General features: G+C 41.5%; 3 protein-coding genes across 3 annotated transcripts in view; 2 read left to right on the top strand and 1 right to left on the bottom strand.

The window, feature by feature from the left end:
• The window catches only part of LOC119656686, a 167549-nt gene that overhangs the window by 62737 nt on the left and 87996 nt on the right, over positions 1–16816 (top strand). The window lies entirely within an intron of this gene.
• On the bottom strand, positions 2111–3241 carry LOC119656692. The gene is made up of 2 exons (XM_038063178.1): positions 3073–3241; positions 2111–3008 (listed from the first exon to the last, which is right to left on the bottom strand). Exons 1-2 carry the CDS (start codon positions 3148–3150, stop codon positions 2547–2549), a joined length of 540 nt encoding a protein of 179 aa, XP_037919106.1. The 5' UTR covers positions 3151–3241; the 3' UTR covers positions 2111–2546.
• LOC119656691 lies at positions 11861–12501 on the top strand. Its single transcript, XM_038063177.1, has 2 exons — positions 11861–11964; positions 12037–12501. The coding sequence occupies exons 1-2, from the start codon at positions 11887–11889 to the stop codon at positions 12499–12501; spliced, it is 543 nt and encodes a 180-aa protein (XP_037919105.1). The 5' UTR covers positions 11861–11886.

Genomic DNA, 16816 nt, shown 5'->3' on the forward strand with positions numbered 1-16816 from the left:
GCCCTAATAAGGAACTCCAGACATCCCGGTTTTGCACCGAGGTTCCCCAATTCGATATCCCTAAAAGCTGTCTGGCGTAGGTCAGGCCTACGCCATCGCTCCATTTTAGGCAGGGTCTGCCTCGTCTTCTTTTTATACCATAGATATTGCTCTTATAGACTTTCCGGGTGGGATCGTTCTCATCCATACGGATTAAGTGACCCGCCCACTGAAACCTATTGAACCGGATTTTATCCACAACCGGACGGTCATGGTATCGCTCATAGATGTCGTCGTTATGTAGGCTACGGAATCGTCCATCCTCATGTAGGGAGCCAAAAATTCTTCTGAGGATTTTTCTCTCCGACGCGGCCAAGAGTTCGCAATTCTTCTTGCTAAGAACTCAAGTTTCCGAGGAATATATGAAGACTGACAAAACCATTGTCTTGTACAGTAAGAGCTTTGAGCTGAAATAGGGTCTGTTGGCTGACAACAACCGTGCGCGGATTTCATCATCGTAGCTGTTATCGATTGTGATTTTCGACCCTAGATACGAGAAATTGTCAACGGTTTCAAAGTTGTATTCTCCTATCCTTATTCTTCCTGTTTGACCAGTGAGGTTTGATGTTGTTGGTTGATTCGTCTTCGGTGCTGACGTTGCCACCATATACTTTTTCGTGCCTTCATTGATGTGCAGCCCAAGATCTCGCACTAATCGCCGCCTGCTCGATCTGGATGAAGGCAGTTTGTACATCTCGGGTGGTTCTTCCCATGAAGTCGATATCGTCAGCATAGGCCAGTAGTTGGGTGGACTTAAAGAGGATCGTAGCTCTTGCATTTACCTCAGCATCACGGATCACTTTCTCCAGGACCAGGTTAAGGAGGACGCATGATAGGCATCTCCTTATGGTAGACCGTTGTTGATGTCGAATGGTCTTGAGAGTGATCCTGCTGCTTTTATCTGGCCTCGCACATTGGTCAGTTAGTCTTATTAATTTCGTCGGGGTACCGAATTCTCTCATGGCCGTGTACAGTTTTACCCTGGCTACGCTATCATAGGCGGCTTTAAAGTCGATGAACAGATGGTGCAACTTTTGTCCATATTCCAACAGTTTTTCCATTGCTTGCGGCAGAGAGAAAATCTGATCTGTTGCTGATTTGCCTGGAGTGAAGCCTCTTTGGTATGGGCCAATGATGTTCTGGGCGTATGAGGCTATCCGGCCTAGCAAGATAGTGGAGAATATTTTATAGATGGTACTCAACAACGTGATACCTCTATAATTGCTGCACTGTGTGATATCTCTCTTTTTCTGTATGAGACAGATAATGCCTCGTTGCCAATCGTCAGGCATTGGTTCGCTGTCCCATACCTTGAGCACAAGTTGATGAACCACTTGGTGTAACTGGTCGCCTCCATATTTAACCAATTCGGCTGTAATTCTATCGGCTCCTGGCGACTTATGATTTTTTAACCGATGAATTGCACGGACTGTTTCTCCTAAACTTGGAGGTGGCAGTGTTCGTCCGTCGTCTTCAGTTGGCGGGACCTCCAATTCGCCGATGTTCTGGTTGCTCAGTAGCTCATTAAAGTACTCAACCCATCGCTCCAACATGCCCATTCAGTCGGAAATCGAATTTCCCTCTTTGTCTCGGCAGGATGAGCATCGAGGTGTATAAGGCTAAACTGAATAGTTTGATAAACTAAATTCATAAACATTACGAGAAATAAAGAAAACCTTTCATACCTGAAGTGTTCAGCTTCCAGTTTCCCGACTGGTTTATACATTGTTGAGATAGATAAGCCACGTTTCAAGGGAGGAGTAATGTTTAGATTGTAAGTTACTTTGATAATAAATAATTTGAATTGAAATTTGAATTTGAAAAGTTCAGTTATGTTCGTTACCAGCCATGTTTACAAAATGAATGGTGACCTGTATTAGTTAACCGCACAATTACATGTTAATATACATTTCATTGCAAATTTATACAACCCCTTTTGAAGGTCTCATGATCAGTTATTCTCTCGGTCGCATTATAGGTTCTTGAATGACTTCTTGTGCAACTTGGCATTATTCCTTTGGTAATTTATTAGCGTCTTATCTCTTTATGTTTGCTTTAAATTACTTTATTCAACTACAATTTATCAATTACACAAAAGTTCCCGACAATTATGAAGTAAAATTTACTATCGTAGGTACTCGTAGTTTCTACATCACAAGGGATGTGCGAACAACAACTACCAGAAAAACAAATAGGCACTACACCCTATTTGCTTTACAAACTGGCTCAAATACATTCGGGAGTGCACAGGCATACATAGATATATAATAATAACATTTTGGTATCCAAGCTTAGATGAAAGTTAATATTGTTCATGGCTTTAAAAATCTGATTGAAATGGTGGTGGTTGAAACCATAATGCAACAATTAACAATATATACACCAAGGTATATTCCAACATATCACCAAAAAATTTAAGATTCGATCACTTATGTCATTTGTAGGCAGAAGAGAGAAGTGCATTATTTTCAGGAAAAGATATTTAATTTAAGTTTCCCATAACATTTTTACGGAATCAACTTTCCCCGAGTAACGTGTTTCAACAACACTTCTTCTTGATTGAAGTACATTCCATGTAGGAATGTTGTTTCCACAACAAAGTTTAAAGCTGGAATATAGCTAGGCAAATACTGCTCCGGGAAGGACAAATTACGAACATAGTATGTGCTTTTGGGAATAGGGCATGAAGAGGGAAAGTTTGTAGTTTGAAGGAACGACTCCCGGAAGACGGCCCAAATCTTATTCGTGATTGATATCTGGTCGCAATAATCTCGGGTTGAATAAAGCGCATAGAAAGTGCGTTGCCTGTGAATCAGGTCCATTTTAACTCTTGACTTCATTGTTTTCAGCTCCTTCTTTAAATCGAATACGACATTGATAGTTCTATCATCGGTGAGCCATGTAGTTCCGTTTGCTAATTTTTTATCGAAATCAAAACTGAGCTGTGTGATGTGCACTCGTGGACGACCCTGAAATTAAATTAAATGAGACTTGAGCGAAAGCGTGTTAATTCTAGAAGATTTTTGTACTAACCTCAATCGGTGTAAAGATGCTAGGACCAAAAAATAAGGGCCAAAGAAAAATATTGACAATGGCAGAGAGAAGATACATTCGGGATATTTGGAGAACGCTCTCAATCTAATGTAAACGATGCATTACTTTGCAATTTTCCCGGCAAACAAGACATAAGCTCCATTTCCGATTATCGTTAAATCGAACGTTGCCAATCCAAGATCCACCGCAATACAAACAATTGTGTTGCTGATGTATTATGAGATAATTTGGCTAAAAATAGCAGCAAATTATTAGCAATATTCATTCATTGGGTATTAAAATTATATAAACTGGAGTAAATTTGGAAAAAAAATTACGGGGCTTCACCATTTTTGTGGCGACTATGATTTATGGTACTGCTATTCGAAAAAAAGTCGGCAAATTTAAATTAATTTTAAAGGTGATAATAAAGAAAAATGTTGATTAAAGTACAAAGATACATACATATGCACCTCTATCCAGGACACCTTCACTCATGTCAGTTAGACTTTTACCGGCGGAAGACTCGGGGAACATGCACGTTTTTGCCTTCATTTACAATGCAATTTTTAAAGTTTAGTATGAATTAAAACCCTGTTAAAGTTGGCTTGCCGTCTGTCCGTCCGTCTGCCTGTCTACTTGACTGTCTGCCATATGTATTTTCCCAGAAGTGACTACTCCTACTGATATGAAATTCTTCCCACGCATATAGTGAATACGTTGAGTTTTAGGGAGAGGCGACCCCAATTTTGTTTTTATTTCTCACCAAATATAGTCCTGTGGGTATCAAATGAAAGATATCGACTAGTATTTTCCAAAACTAATATTAGTTTTGACATTAGTTGCGAAGGGGGAGAGTGAACGCTGAATTTCACAGGCCCATTCTTATAAACTACCGAGCTAAGAAATCTGACAAAAAATACTAGCTACCACCAAGCCTCGGAGTGCTCTCCATTTCGATATCTGTTTAAATAAAGCTAATAATATCATACAATATGGTAATATTTTTTAGAAATTGGAAACCCCTCTTAAATTCAGTCTAGAATCATCGAATGTAGCAGTTATGTATGCTGTAACGAAGAGGATAATTGTAGTTTGGCTACTAATACTAACAAAAGGAAATCGGCAAAAAGTTGACTGACGGTTTCGTCCAGGGCAGAGGCAACTCATCAGACGCTGCCTCACTTCTGCCCTGGGAGCAGGGTGACGTGAAAAGAAAATCGGTCAAAGTTATGTCTTTTGTGCAAATTGGCTCTAACATAAGGTTTTGAAGATCAATATCACAGTACAGTGAATAGTCTGACGTACTAAACACATAAGCATTACGAGCTAGGGGCAAATGGGACAAATGTGCACTCAAATATTCTTATGTAAGACCCAAAACATAACACTAAAAAAGTTTGTCTGACGCTTTCGTACAGAGCAGAGGCAATGCTTCAGACACTGCCTTACCTCTGCCCAGGGAGCAGCGTGACCGAAAATGGCGACAGGTGGTAACCGCTCCACTTCTGAAGTGAATTTTTTGTTTAGGATGCTGGGAGTCCTGAGTCCGAATCCACTTGATGGCAGACAAAAACAACTTACTTCCTCTCTTGTGGTCCACGGAACCCCTTTTTTTGGAGGGTAACACCAAAGTCTTTAAGCCGTGGACGAAACCGTCAGTCAACTTTTTAAATATTTAGGTGTTAAACTTAAAACAAGTCAGGAAACCGGAAGCTGGACGCTTCAGGTATGAAAGGTTTTGTATATTTCTTTTATAAAGGCATTTGAGTGTGAATTTGTCCCATTAGTATGTAACACACAATATACGCATATATTATGTGAGAATATCCAATTTCGGGTGATATCGACATTCAAAATATTGAATTTCCAAAGAAATGACAAATTTGACCTATTATACTTTGTTAGTAATAGTGCGATTTCCACCAAACTTGGTAAGAGCAAGCTCTATATTTTAGCCTACATTGCTGGAATTTCGTGGTGCTAAGATGAGCTTAAGGGGGGCTCCGCAGCCAATTACTGAAAATTGTAACATTTTCGACCCCCGAACTCCCTACCTTTCAAACAATTGTCAAAACTAAGACTAGCTTCCGAAAGTACTAACCGAAACCTTCCATTTGATACCCCACATAACTATATTTGGTGAAAAAAAAATGTACACCCCCTTTTGCATGTATGGGGACGTAAAAGGATGTAACTCACTGTATACGTGAGCGTTCACAGGTCCCACCTTTCCACATAAATTGGTGTCAATTGTTGCTACAATCTCCGAAAAAAATGCGTGTGATGGACAGACAGACAGTAAACCGCTTTTAATAAGGTTTTGTTTTACATAAAACCTTAAAAAGGGATCCGTGGATTACAAGAGAGGAAGTAAGTTGCTTTCGAGTCCGTCGTCAGGTGAATGCAGACTCAGGACTTCCAGCGTCCTCAACAAAAAAATAAAAATAAAACCAAAAATCCTTTTTTTAAATGAAAAACATTTTTCAAGAAAGAAATAATATAATGATCGTTCAAAAAAGTTTGGAAGTCTTTAAAAAAATCCTTAAAAGGACTCATTTTTTTGCACAACTTGTGGTAAATTCTCCTGATATTAGTAAGTTCGAACTGCTATAATTTCCATGGAACTACTACTTCTATGTTACTGAATTGTTGTTACTGAACTACTGTCTTCTATGTTAATAATAATAATCGTTGGCGCAGCATATTGGATCAGTGTTAGAGCACTTTTATAGGGGTGTCTAGCAATCGGTCTAGCCATTTCCAAATAAATCGGGTGTGATAGACAGACAGACAAGCAGATAGACGGACAGGCAGACATCGACTCGATTCTAATAAGGTTTTGTTTCACACAAAACCTTAAAAATAACTAAACGTAACATCAAAATATTGGAGTAAACAAAGTAAGTTTCTTAGAATATTCTTACAACTACTCATATTTGACATTTAGAAAACATTACCAAATGACTTTTACAAATATATTTGCAGCATTTTGAACATTATTGAGGCCTTTTTTTCGGTCACATATATAGTAAAGCCATCTTTTGTGTTTAGATTTTTCCCTGATGCACACACTTAGATTTTTACGTCAGCAATGGTTTCAACATATTTCGGGTGTTCTAAAAAGTTCTTTATTCTTTTTTTCGAAATCGTGAAACATATAGGCTATATTGTTGAAAACTGCTTTGTATCGTTCTGGAATCTCAGGTGGGTTTGTTGGGGAAATGGTAGATAATATCGTCTCAATTGTTGTAGAGAACAATATTATTTGAGGATGAGAGTTAAACAACTTTCTTGTTTCAAAGTTTATTTTACTCTCGTCACGAAGCGCAGGATGTATGCGGTTCCACCATAGTGGATACCCTAAGAGCTTCTTGGGGCTAATTCCTCTCGATGCGCGGTCTGCTAAGTTGTCACTCGATTTCAGGTGCATCGAAGACCAGGACATCTCACCAATTTTTTGTATTTTGGCCACTTGATTTTCCAAATAACTGTCTAGGCTCGCTGGATCCTTCTTAAGCCAGGTCAAGACTGTGTTCGAGTCACACTAGCAATGTACCTTCCATATTTGTAATTATATTGTAGCATGTACGATCTGCATCAGTTCGAAAAATAGAAGAGCCTCCGTTCTGCTCCAATAGCCATAGAGTAGCCTTTGCTTTTAGCGGCTTGATGAGCACAACAGGGCAAAACTCTGCAGCTTTTTCTTGCTTTTGCTTAGTGTACCCATCGACGGATTCGAATCGATTCCAGCATTGGTACCTCGGTTTCTAAACGCTTCCATTGCCTTAGTAAATCCTCCGCGAGAACGTCATCTTGGCTGATTCCAGACTCCCATATCTTTTGCTTGATTTTCGCGCCGACTATCACCGGGGCCAACCATTGCAATGGAATTGAGAACAGTTGTTGCTTCGTCAATTTTTTGGTTGGGTCATACTCTACTGTTTTGAAACAGAGATCGTCGGGCACCGAGTTCCAAAGTAGACCCAGAGTAGCAACCACCGTATCCAGTACTACAATATTTCTCGTAGTCCCATATCCTTGTAGGCTACAATTCGAGATCATCTGCTACCCATTTACGTAGGGTAAATCCTCCAGCCTTCAACAATATTGATATATTGATTGCACTTTAAAGATTTTTCTAAATTGGAAGCTATCTACATTAATAATTACACCGCCTTCCGAGCAACTAACTTTCTCCACTTTTTCTCTATCTCTCATCGTCAGGACCTTATCGCCCTCGAAATCAAACTTATCTTCCAAAAATACATGAACTGGATGAGCATTTCGATTTCGCGATATTTTTTTTTTTCAAATTAATGAAAAAACAAAAATAATACTTATAATTAATTTATAAACTCCAAACTCCGCCGTAGCCGGTTCCAAGCCCGGTTCTGAAAGGAGGAGGGATGGATACCTTCAATCTGAATGGCTGTACGCCAACACAACGTCTCAGGGGGTAGGCGAGGAAAGTGCAGGAACTTTGCAGTCTTGCAGATTACTCACTGAGGAAGCTATCCCCACACCAGGCAGTTAAGTATAAAATGCGAATCCACTTAATGAGAAGAAGGGGAAACTTGAGGTCCGGTACGGATAACCGGCAGGAGTCGTCTGACTTGGTGACTGGGTGGGGCTCCCGTAATGGACAGCACGGTGGCGAAACCGCTGGTCGTGGGGCGGTTCGAGGTCTAGGCGCCACAACGACCAGAAGCATTGTTCCGCCTGCTGAAACTATTTCACCACAATCTGTGACGACCACTTCAGCAGGTTCGCGTAGGCAGCGGATGAAGTGCGCTGAAGAAATTAACCTCATCATCATCCGCTCATAGTACAAAAAACGGCGGGTCGGGGGCGGGTACAACATGTTACCGCCCCTTCTTGTACCACAGATTTGTCCAGCATATCCCGCAATTCGCGCACGTGACTGTGCAGCGAATCGCAAACCAGTACTGCTTTATAACTCGCTTGAGGGCTTGAGGTGCACTGAAGAAATGAACCTCATCATCATTCGCTCCTACTACGAAAAACCGGCGGGGGCGGGTACAACGTCTTACCGTCCCTTGTTGTACTAGAGATTTGTCGAGCACATCCGGCAATCCTCGCACGTGACTGTGCAGCTAATAGTGATGATCGGTTGCAGAATTTCTGGCATAAGAAATTTACCAGCGCACACAGTAGGTTGGCGCACAGTAGAAATCAGGTCATGAGTCTGCCGGAGGAATTTCCACCCTTCCTTATTGCGGGAATTACCTTCTTTATCCCTAAGAACGACACGCCCATAGACACAAGACCGATTACTTGCTTACCAACCCTCTACAAATTCATTACTTCCATTATTAGTGGAAGGGTCAATGAGCACCTCGGGACCAACAACTTTCTGTCCGGGGAGCAGCTATGGTTTTGCATGGCATTAAACCCCCTATCTAGGCTACTGAATGATGCTAGAGGGGATAATTTTGCAATAAAGTATGGCCTACGTGCTAAGTGCAAACTGACACACTTGATGTATTTAAAAGGCATCAAGTTGTATGCTGACACTGACGACCATCTTAGAAGTCTGTTGCGAATAGTTGACATGTTGAGCCGTGATATCTGGATGGAATTTGGATTAGACAAGTGTCGAATCCAAGCCATCCGCAAAGGTCATCACGAGTCGCACCTCGGACATATGTAGCATTGGTGATCCCCGCATTGAAGCTATGACCGAGACAGACTTCTACAAGCACCTAGGAATTCCGCAAGAAACCCATGCTTGAATTGGTGATCTGAAGGATCCTCTGCTGTCCGAATTCCTGCGATGTCTGAAACTGGTGCTGAAATCGCGTATTTCAGGGTAGAATAAGATAAGCGCATTGGATGTATACACTATCCCTTCACTGGCTTCTGCATTCGGAACATTGCCGTGGACGAAGAACGACCTAAAAAACGTCCAGTGGCGGATACGGACAACTATGTCCAAATTTCGAATGCATCATCCAAACTCTGCCATAGAGCGGATGAACCTGCCTCGTGAAATCGCAGGTAGGGGCGTGGTTGACGTGGCGGCACAACATCATCGCCAAGTCGACTCGCTGCGCGCTTATTTTTACAGCAAAGAGCAGACGACTCCCTTGCATGCGGCTGTTTGTAACGCAGACTGTGGGCTGACCCCACTTAACTTGATGGTTGGTGCGGTGAAGTCGGACCAAGAGGGGATCGATAAATGGAAGTCGAAGGCAATGCACTGTAAACACGTGAATTGTCTTTTGCAACCATTTGGAGATTTGCATTTGCCGAATAGATGGCTGTGTGCTGGGGAGATCTTTGCTGAGACGGAGGATTCATGTGTGCCATTCAGGACGACGTGGTCGCCAGCCGAACTTTCAAAGAACTCATAATGACAGAGCGGGTGGACAGCGTCCAGTGCAGAATGCATGGTTCGTCAGCTGCAGGTACTGTACCTAAATTTCTCACGGCTTCCCTTGATATCCTGTGACTCTCACACAGTCTGGTTCAAACCATGAAGAAGTACACCATTCTGCATACGTGCTCGATGTTACGGGGAGTTCTCGATGTATTCTCCCATTGACCTACCACCGGCCACCACCACCAGCGCCCCTTTAGTAGGTAGGATCGTCCGAGTCTAAATGCTTTGCACTTAGTGCTAGTATTAGGTAAAATTCGGCATCTCCCGAGATTGTGACAACTCGGAATATTTATAAATTCAAATTAAAAAAAAAAATACATAATCGGTGTCCTGAGTCCGTTTAGACCCCAACCCATTTGTATTTCTGCTTTTAGCAAGGGTTACCCGCTCTACGTTCGATGACCACCGCAGCAGGCACAGGAATCAGATTATTTAGATGGCCGTGCACGTAAATTAAAAAATATAAATATTAGAGCAAAAATGCGTACGACTAGGAGATAATTTTAATAATGCTAAATTTGTAGAAAAAACTTCAAATATTTACATTGAATCATATGGGTGATACCCAATAACTCAGACAGTAATTAACATCCTATACTCCCTATTAGTCAACTATCGGAAAAGGCGGCTGAGGCCTAAGACAAAAATTTTCGCGTTTACCGGGAACATTTTCCAATAAAGACAGAGACATTAAACAGAATTTTTCTCAGTTTTAATCCCTTGCTGAGCAGTGAAAGGAAGAAAGCCCAGAAAAAAAGGAAACTTCTCTCCAAAGAGACTCTAGATATTTTGCTATCGGAAACATTCGATGAAACTCAAAACAGTAGTGAAGACGAGAAAACAACATGTGAAAGCGAATCTGACTGATATTTCAAGTGTGGTCCATTATTTTAAAATAGAAAGCACAGGCAAAAATATATCAAATTGATAACAGACAAAAGCGAAACACTCCTCTGTGCCCCGGTCGCTATGGGACGCAGGGTCGGGACTCTCTTTTGAGTCCCGATGACGATCTCTGTTTTTTTCACTGCGAAGTTTAAACAATCAGCAGTCGTCCATCCATCATCTGCATAACCGACCAAGCGCGACATTTCTGGCATGTCGAGTCTTGGCAGACTATCGTAGGAAAAGTTCCAGAGGTCCGGCTCTAGGGTGGATCCCTGCGTTAGCCCGATTGTGACCAGAGCAGGTAGCGGTTTCTCAGATAATCCCTCAATATGTCGGCACATGGAAAGTATTCTCTGTGTGTCTATAGAATGCCTTTCCATCTTACGGAGTTAAAGGCATTTTGAGCATCACCTCACCATCCACTGCCGACCCCCCTAGTCTAAAACCGAACTGCCGTGGGGATAGGTCCCCGGCAGCACATATCGCTTGAGCGAGTCTACTTCTGATGAGCTTTTCGAGTCGTGTCAAGTATACAAAGTCGGTATACAAACGGCAGAGTTCAGGGTTGCCTTTCCTTTTGCTGGTCAACGGGTTCTATCGGGAAGGAAAAATGCCCTTTTCCAGGCAAACCTTGAATGCAGCAGGTTTGATCAATTTTGGTGCCCAGTGGGACAGCCCTGAGTGCCTTCCCCGCTGCTGTCATCAACCCGCACAGGATGCTCAGGGAATAGTGCCCGTACAATATTGTCCGTTTGCTGGGCCTTAAGTAAAAGGGTTTCCGCAGAGTCCCAATTTTTCGGTTACTAGCTTGTAAGCGAGTCCCCCCCCCCCCCCCCCGGAGTCTCCTTTTTGTTGATCTGTACTCTCTCATTGTGGTACTTGCCTCCTCCCGGTCGTTTAGTCGTTTAGACGTTATGGCAAGCGGCGGAATTTGTGATACACTTCCCGCAACTTTGTAATTTGCACCATTCACAAATGCATAGAAGGCTTGCTACGTCTCGATGCCCTCCTGGGTATGGAAGCTTGATTTGGAGAAGTAAGCTATGGCATTTTATTTAAAAACTGCAACAAAAAAAAATAGCCGGTAATTTACCAAAAAATCGCAAATGACGGTGGGGACCGGAAACGTCTCCCTGTAACGTGACTATACTGGATATCTAAATGGACGGAACATACAAAATCAGCTACCCCTTGACAGTGCTGGATCTTTTCTAAACGACATGATTTTCTATGTGGAGTGAAACATTTTTTTTAATTTACAGAACGGAGAACCCACTGTGTGTAATCGCAATACTCAATAAACAATTGTTGCTAGTAACTTGTTGCTAATTACTTGTTTTCAGTTAAATTATCTCATATCACTCCAGCACCCCAATCGTTTGTTCTGCTCTGAACTTTGGATTACCCGCAATAGATATGTATAATGATAATCGGAAATGGGCCTTATGCGTTGTTAGTCGCGGTTATTTCAAAATGAAGCGTTAAGATAAAGCGCCCAGTTTTGCACTCCAAATTTCTCGATGTGCCCTCTCTTTGACATGGTCAATATTCTCCTTTGGATTTCGTTTTTCGGATTTGGCGCATTCTCACCTTCAGAGGTTAGTACAAAGCTTTCCCGGGATTGACACTGGTTTCTTTAGTTCCAAGTTATTAAATGAATTTTGTTTCAGTGTCGTCCCCGGGTGCGCATCACACAAATCAGTTTTGATTTTGATGTGAAATTAGGCAATGGAACTACGTGGCTCACTGATGATAGAACTGTCAACGTTGTATTCGATTTAAAAAAGGGTCTGAAAACAATGAAGTCAAGGTTTAAAGTGGACTTGATTCGTAGGCAACGGACGTTCAACGCAATCGCTAATGCGACCCGAGACTACTGCGCCCAAACGCCAATCATCAATAAAATTTGGGCCAAATTTAGCCACGTGTTCTTGCAAACTTCCAACTTTCCTTCAACATGCCCCATTCCCAAAAACACATACTATGTTCGTAACTTGTCCTTTCCAGAGCAATTTCTACCAAACTACATGCCAGCTTTAGACTTTGTCGTGGAAACAACTTTTCTACACCGAATGTATTTTAATCAGGAGGAAGTGTTATTGAAATACGTTACTCGGGGAAAGTTGATTCCCTAGAGGTGCAATATGAAATTTACAAAGATTTTTTTGAATAATCAACCCTCCTGAAAAACTAACTGAACACCTCCAGAAATTTATTGGTGACATGTTGGCGTTGGTATCAACCCCGGTGTGCATACTTTTATTAACAAAAGTTGAATTGGAACATTTGGATAAAACTATATAACTAAAATAAAAAAATCTAAAAACCGTTGTCCTTTCCATTTTACTAAAATTTGATATACCGCAAATACTCATATTTCGAAGATTATTTCTTGATTTCTTCAGTGCTAGTGTTCGAACCGGGAAAGAAATCCAAAATCGTTCTATTTCTTTCCCTACGTATCGCGAAGAGCGGTGTGACAATTAAATCTTGATTCACTCATTCATCATTATCAACGGCACAACAACCGGTATCCGGTTTAGGCCTGCCTTAATAAGGAACTCCAGACATCCCGGTTTTGCGCTGAGGTCCATCAATTCGACATCCCTAAAAGCTGTCTGGCGTCCTGACCTACGCCATCGCTCCATCTTAGGCAGGGTCTGCCTCGTCTTCTTTTTCTACCCTAGATATTGCCCTTATAAACTTTCCGGGTGGGATCATCCTCATCCATACGGATTAAGTGACCCGCCCACCGTAATCTATTCAGCCGGATTTTATCCACAACCGGACGGTCATGGTATCGCTCCTAGATTTCGTCATTGTGTAGGCTACGGAATCGTCCATCCTCATGTAGGGAGCCAACAATTCTTCGGAGAATTCTTCTCTCGAATGCGGCCAAGAGTTCACAGTTCTTCTTTAGAAGAACCCAAGTTTCTGAGGAATACATGAGGACTGGCAAGATCATAGTCTTGTACAGTAAGAGCTTTGACCCTATGGTGAGACGTTTCGAGTGAAACAGTTTTTGTAAGCTGAAATAGGCTCTGTTGGCTGACAACAACCTTGCGCGGATTTCCTCATTGTGGCTTTTATCGGTTGTGATTTTCGACCCTAGATAGGAGAAATTGTCAACGGTCTCAAAGTTGTATTCTCCTATCCTTATTCTTCCTGTTTGACCAGTGCGGTTTGATATTGTTGGTTGGTTGGTCTTCGATGCTGACGTTGCCACCATATATTTTGTCTTGCCTTCATTGATATGCAGCCCAAGATCTCGCGTCGATTACCGCCTGCTCGATCTGGATGAAGGCAGTTTGTACGTCTCGGGTGGTTCTTTCCATGATGTCGATATCGTCAGCATAGGCCAGTAGTTGGGTGGACTTAAAGAGAATCGTACCGCTTGCATTTACCTCAGCATCACGGATCACTTTCTCGAGGGCCAGGTTAAAAAGGACGCATGATAGGACATCCCCTTGTCGTAGACCGTTGTTGATGTCGAATGGTCTTGAGAGTTATCCTGCTGCTTTTATCTGGTCTCGCACATTGGTCAGGGTCAGCCTAGTCAGTCTTATCAATTTCGTCGGGATACCGAATTCTCTCATGGCCATTTACAGTTTTATCCTGGCTATGCTATCATAGGCGGCTTTAAAGTCGATGAATATATGGTTGCAACTGTTGTCCATATTCCGACAGTTTTTCCATCCCTTGCCGCAGAGAGAAAATCTGATCTGTTGCTGATTTGCCTGGTTGGTATGAGCCAATGATGATCTGGGCGTATGAGGCTACCCGGCCTAGCAAGATAGCAGAGAATATCTTATAGATGGCACTCAGCAATGTGATACCTCTATAATTGTTGCACTGTGTGATGTATCCCCGATTGAATGGACATTATAATTGTCCTCATCAGTACGTACTCTGATCAATTTGAAAAGTATTTGCCGTGATTCCTATTCAGAAGTGCGTGTTTCGGGTTTCTAGAAATTTCTAGATTTTCGGCCACGTCTAACTTACGTATTTCACTAATATCATATTCTCTTTGGTAGATGATATGTTTCGTTACCTTCCTTCTACCTTTTTTTCGCCAACGGTGTACCTTCAAGTGCTCGCCAAGATGTATTTCCACATTCCTTCTAGTTTGTCTAATGTATAATATACTTTTTAACCGCATGAGCAGGAAATTTCATATATGATATATCATTGATTAGTTGTTTGGGCGATCCCAGAAGAAAATGAAGTCCAAGCCATGTTTCACTTGTTTTCGTTTCGAAGCTATTCACCGTCTAGGCTGTTGATCTGAAGTCAGCTTGGTGAACCGTCCTCTTTCGTTTGCCTGTCAGGTCGATATATCCATTCAGTCTGGCGACCGCAAAAATGTGCTTTGTTTCGTTCATCACGCCTTCCCAAGAAATGGGAAGCGTTACACATAGGGGTATTTGATCAATCTAAGCGGCCAAAACTGTTTTTGATGTTAATTAGCTTTAATTATGTTGCCAGAAGTGATTTGAAGCTAACTTTATTTGTGTCCGGATAGCTGAGTGGTTAGAGCGCAAGGCTGTCGTACGGAGGGTCGCGGTTCAAGTCTCACTGGTGGCAGTGGGATTTGTATCATGATTTGCCGTCGGATACCAGTCGACTCAGCTGTGAATGAGTACCTGAGTCAAATCAGGGTAATAATCTCGGGCGAGCGCAATGCTGACCACATTGCCTCCTAGTGTACCGTTACGGTCTTGAATGAAGTGCTCTAACACACTTCAAGGCCCTGATCCAACATGGATTGTTGCGCCAACGGTTATCATTATTCATTATTTTTTCGGAGTTGTTGTGGTTTTCTTCTCTTGCTTCTACCGATTAAATAAATAAATCGGGAAACATTATCTGTGGTCGTCCTCCAGACGGAGTTATAGTTTTTGGAATACTAAACGTTCGAAACAGGTAGTCACTATAACAAAAACACCTTTGAAGGGAATATTTAGGAAAAAAATTGTCTAAAACATCACTCTTTAAAAATTGAATAAAAAATACACTGCCCCAAATGAGCATTTTAAAAATATAAATATTCAACACACTTACTTGCTTTCTTGGAATCCACAACTTTCTTCTCAAAAACTTCTCTTAAGACTAGAAAACCAGAGGTCGTTCAAAGTTGTGATTTGCACGCTACCAATGGTCAACTTCCACTAACTGCAAAACCTAAGTATATGAACGATGAAAAGAAATCATACCTGAAAATAATCCACAGAGGAATTGACTACCTGAAAATAACAGTTATTTCAATTAAGGACAATTTCTAAGAAATAGGGTTTTCGCCAGCTAGATCGATGAAATACCCCTATGTGCGTTACGACCCAATAGATCATGTGGTTGAAAGAGGCGACTTTGTGTGGATAAGTGTGATTCGAAGTGCTGAAAATAACTCGTTTCGTATCTGTCGGTTTCCTGTAGATATCCAGGTCTAATTCCTTTAGGCGTCGCTTCAGCAACATGCGCAAGAAAGGTAATTAACTTTCCTTCTCCATCTCCAAAGTAAACTCGATACTAATATGCAGTTTATTAAGGTAGTCGAGCGTATTTTTGACTTCGTTTTTTCTTGATCATAGCGCAGATGTCGTCTAGACACCTCTCCAAGACTTTAATATTAGACCGGCCGAAGCTAACTTCATTTGCAGGCAGGCCATGAGGATTTTGCTGAAGAATGTGGAGAGGGGGTCCCCATTTAGGCTCCTCTTATAATACTCACATCTAAAAGTGAAGTGGATATAATTTATACAGAGTCCGACCGGCTTCATATGTTGTTTTACATTACCTGTCTATTGTGGACCTTCCTGTTGTTGATGGGGTCATTTCTCCACTAGACACAAGGTAATACAATATGTGGTCAAAATTTTATAAGCTAGTCGAAAATTTATAAGAAATATTCCCTCTTCGTAGCTAGATTTTGTGTAATTGTTAAATTGTCATTGAATGAAGTAGTTTAGGAAAAAAATATAAAGAAATGAAAAGGTAAATTATCAAGCATTGGCAAATTTTGGACCGGTAACAGAGATGAGCACAAAATATCCGGAGATTTCTAGACAGAAAAACTAAAAAGCGCAAAGTCACATAAGAGGATATTTAAGAACCTGCAAATTGACTACAGGAAAATAGAAGACGATCATAAATCTTTGAGAAGACATTATTTAGATTATATCCAATTTTCGCAATGCCTTCTGATGACTCAAAAAACAGAATAGGGTTCCAAAGCAGGAGTCTACCTCTCGAATAAAAACAAGAAGTGAGCTTTTCCCTTGGGACAATATGCAATGGTCTTCTGTTGAAGTGTATAGGATCTTAAGCGCGGCAGCCTAGGTGATTAATAAGAGGTAGAAGAGTGAAATAGGTGGAACTACTCTGGGTACCCGATAATTGTGGTGTAGAAGGAAATGAAATCTCGGATGCTTTAGCAAAAGAGGGTTCAAT

Source organism: Hermetia illucens, chromosome 5 (assembly GCF_905115235.1).
Source record: "Hermetia illucens chromosome 5, iHerIll2.2.curated.20191125, whole genome shotgun sequence".
NCBI classification, from domain to species: Eukaryota; Metazoa; Arthropoda; class Insecta; order Diptera; family Stratiomyidae; genus Hermetia; species Hermetia illucens.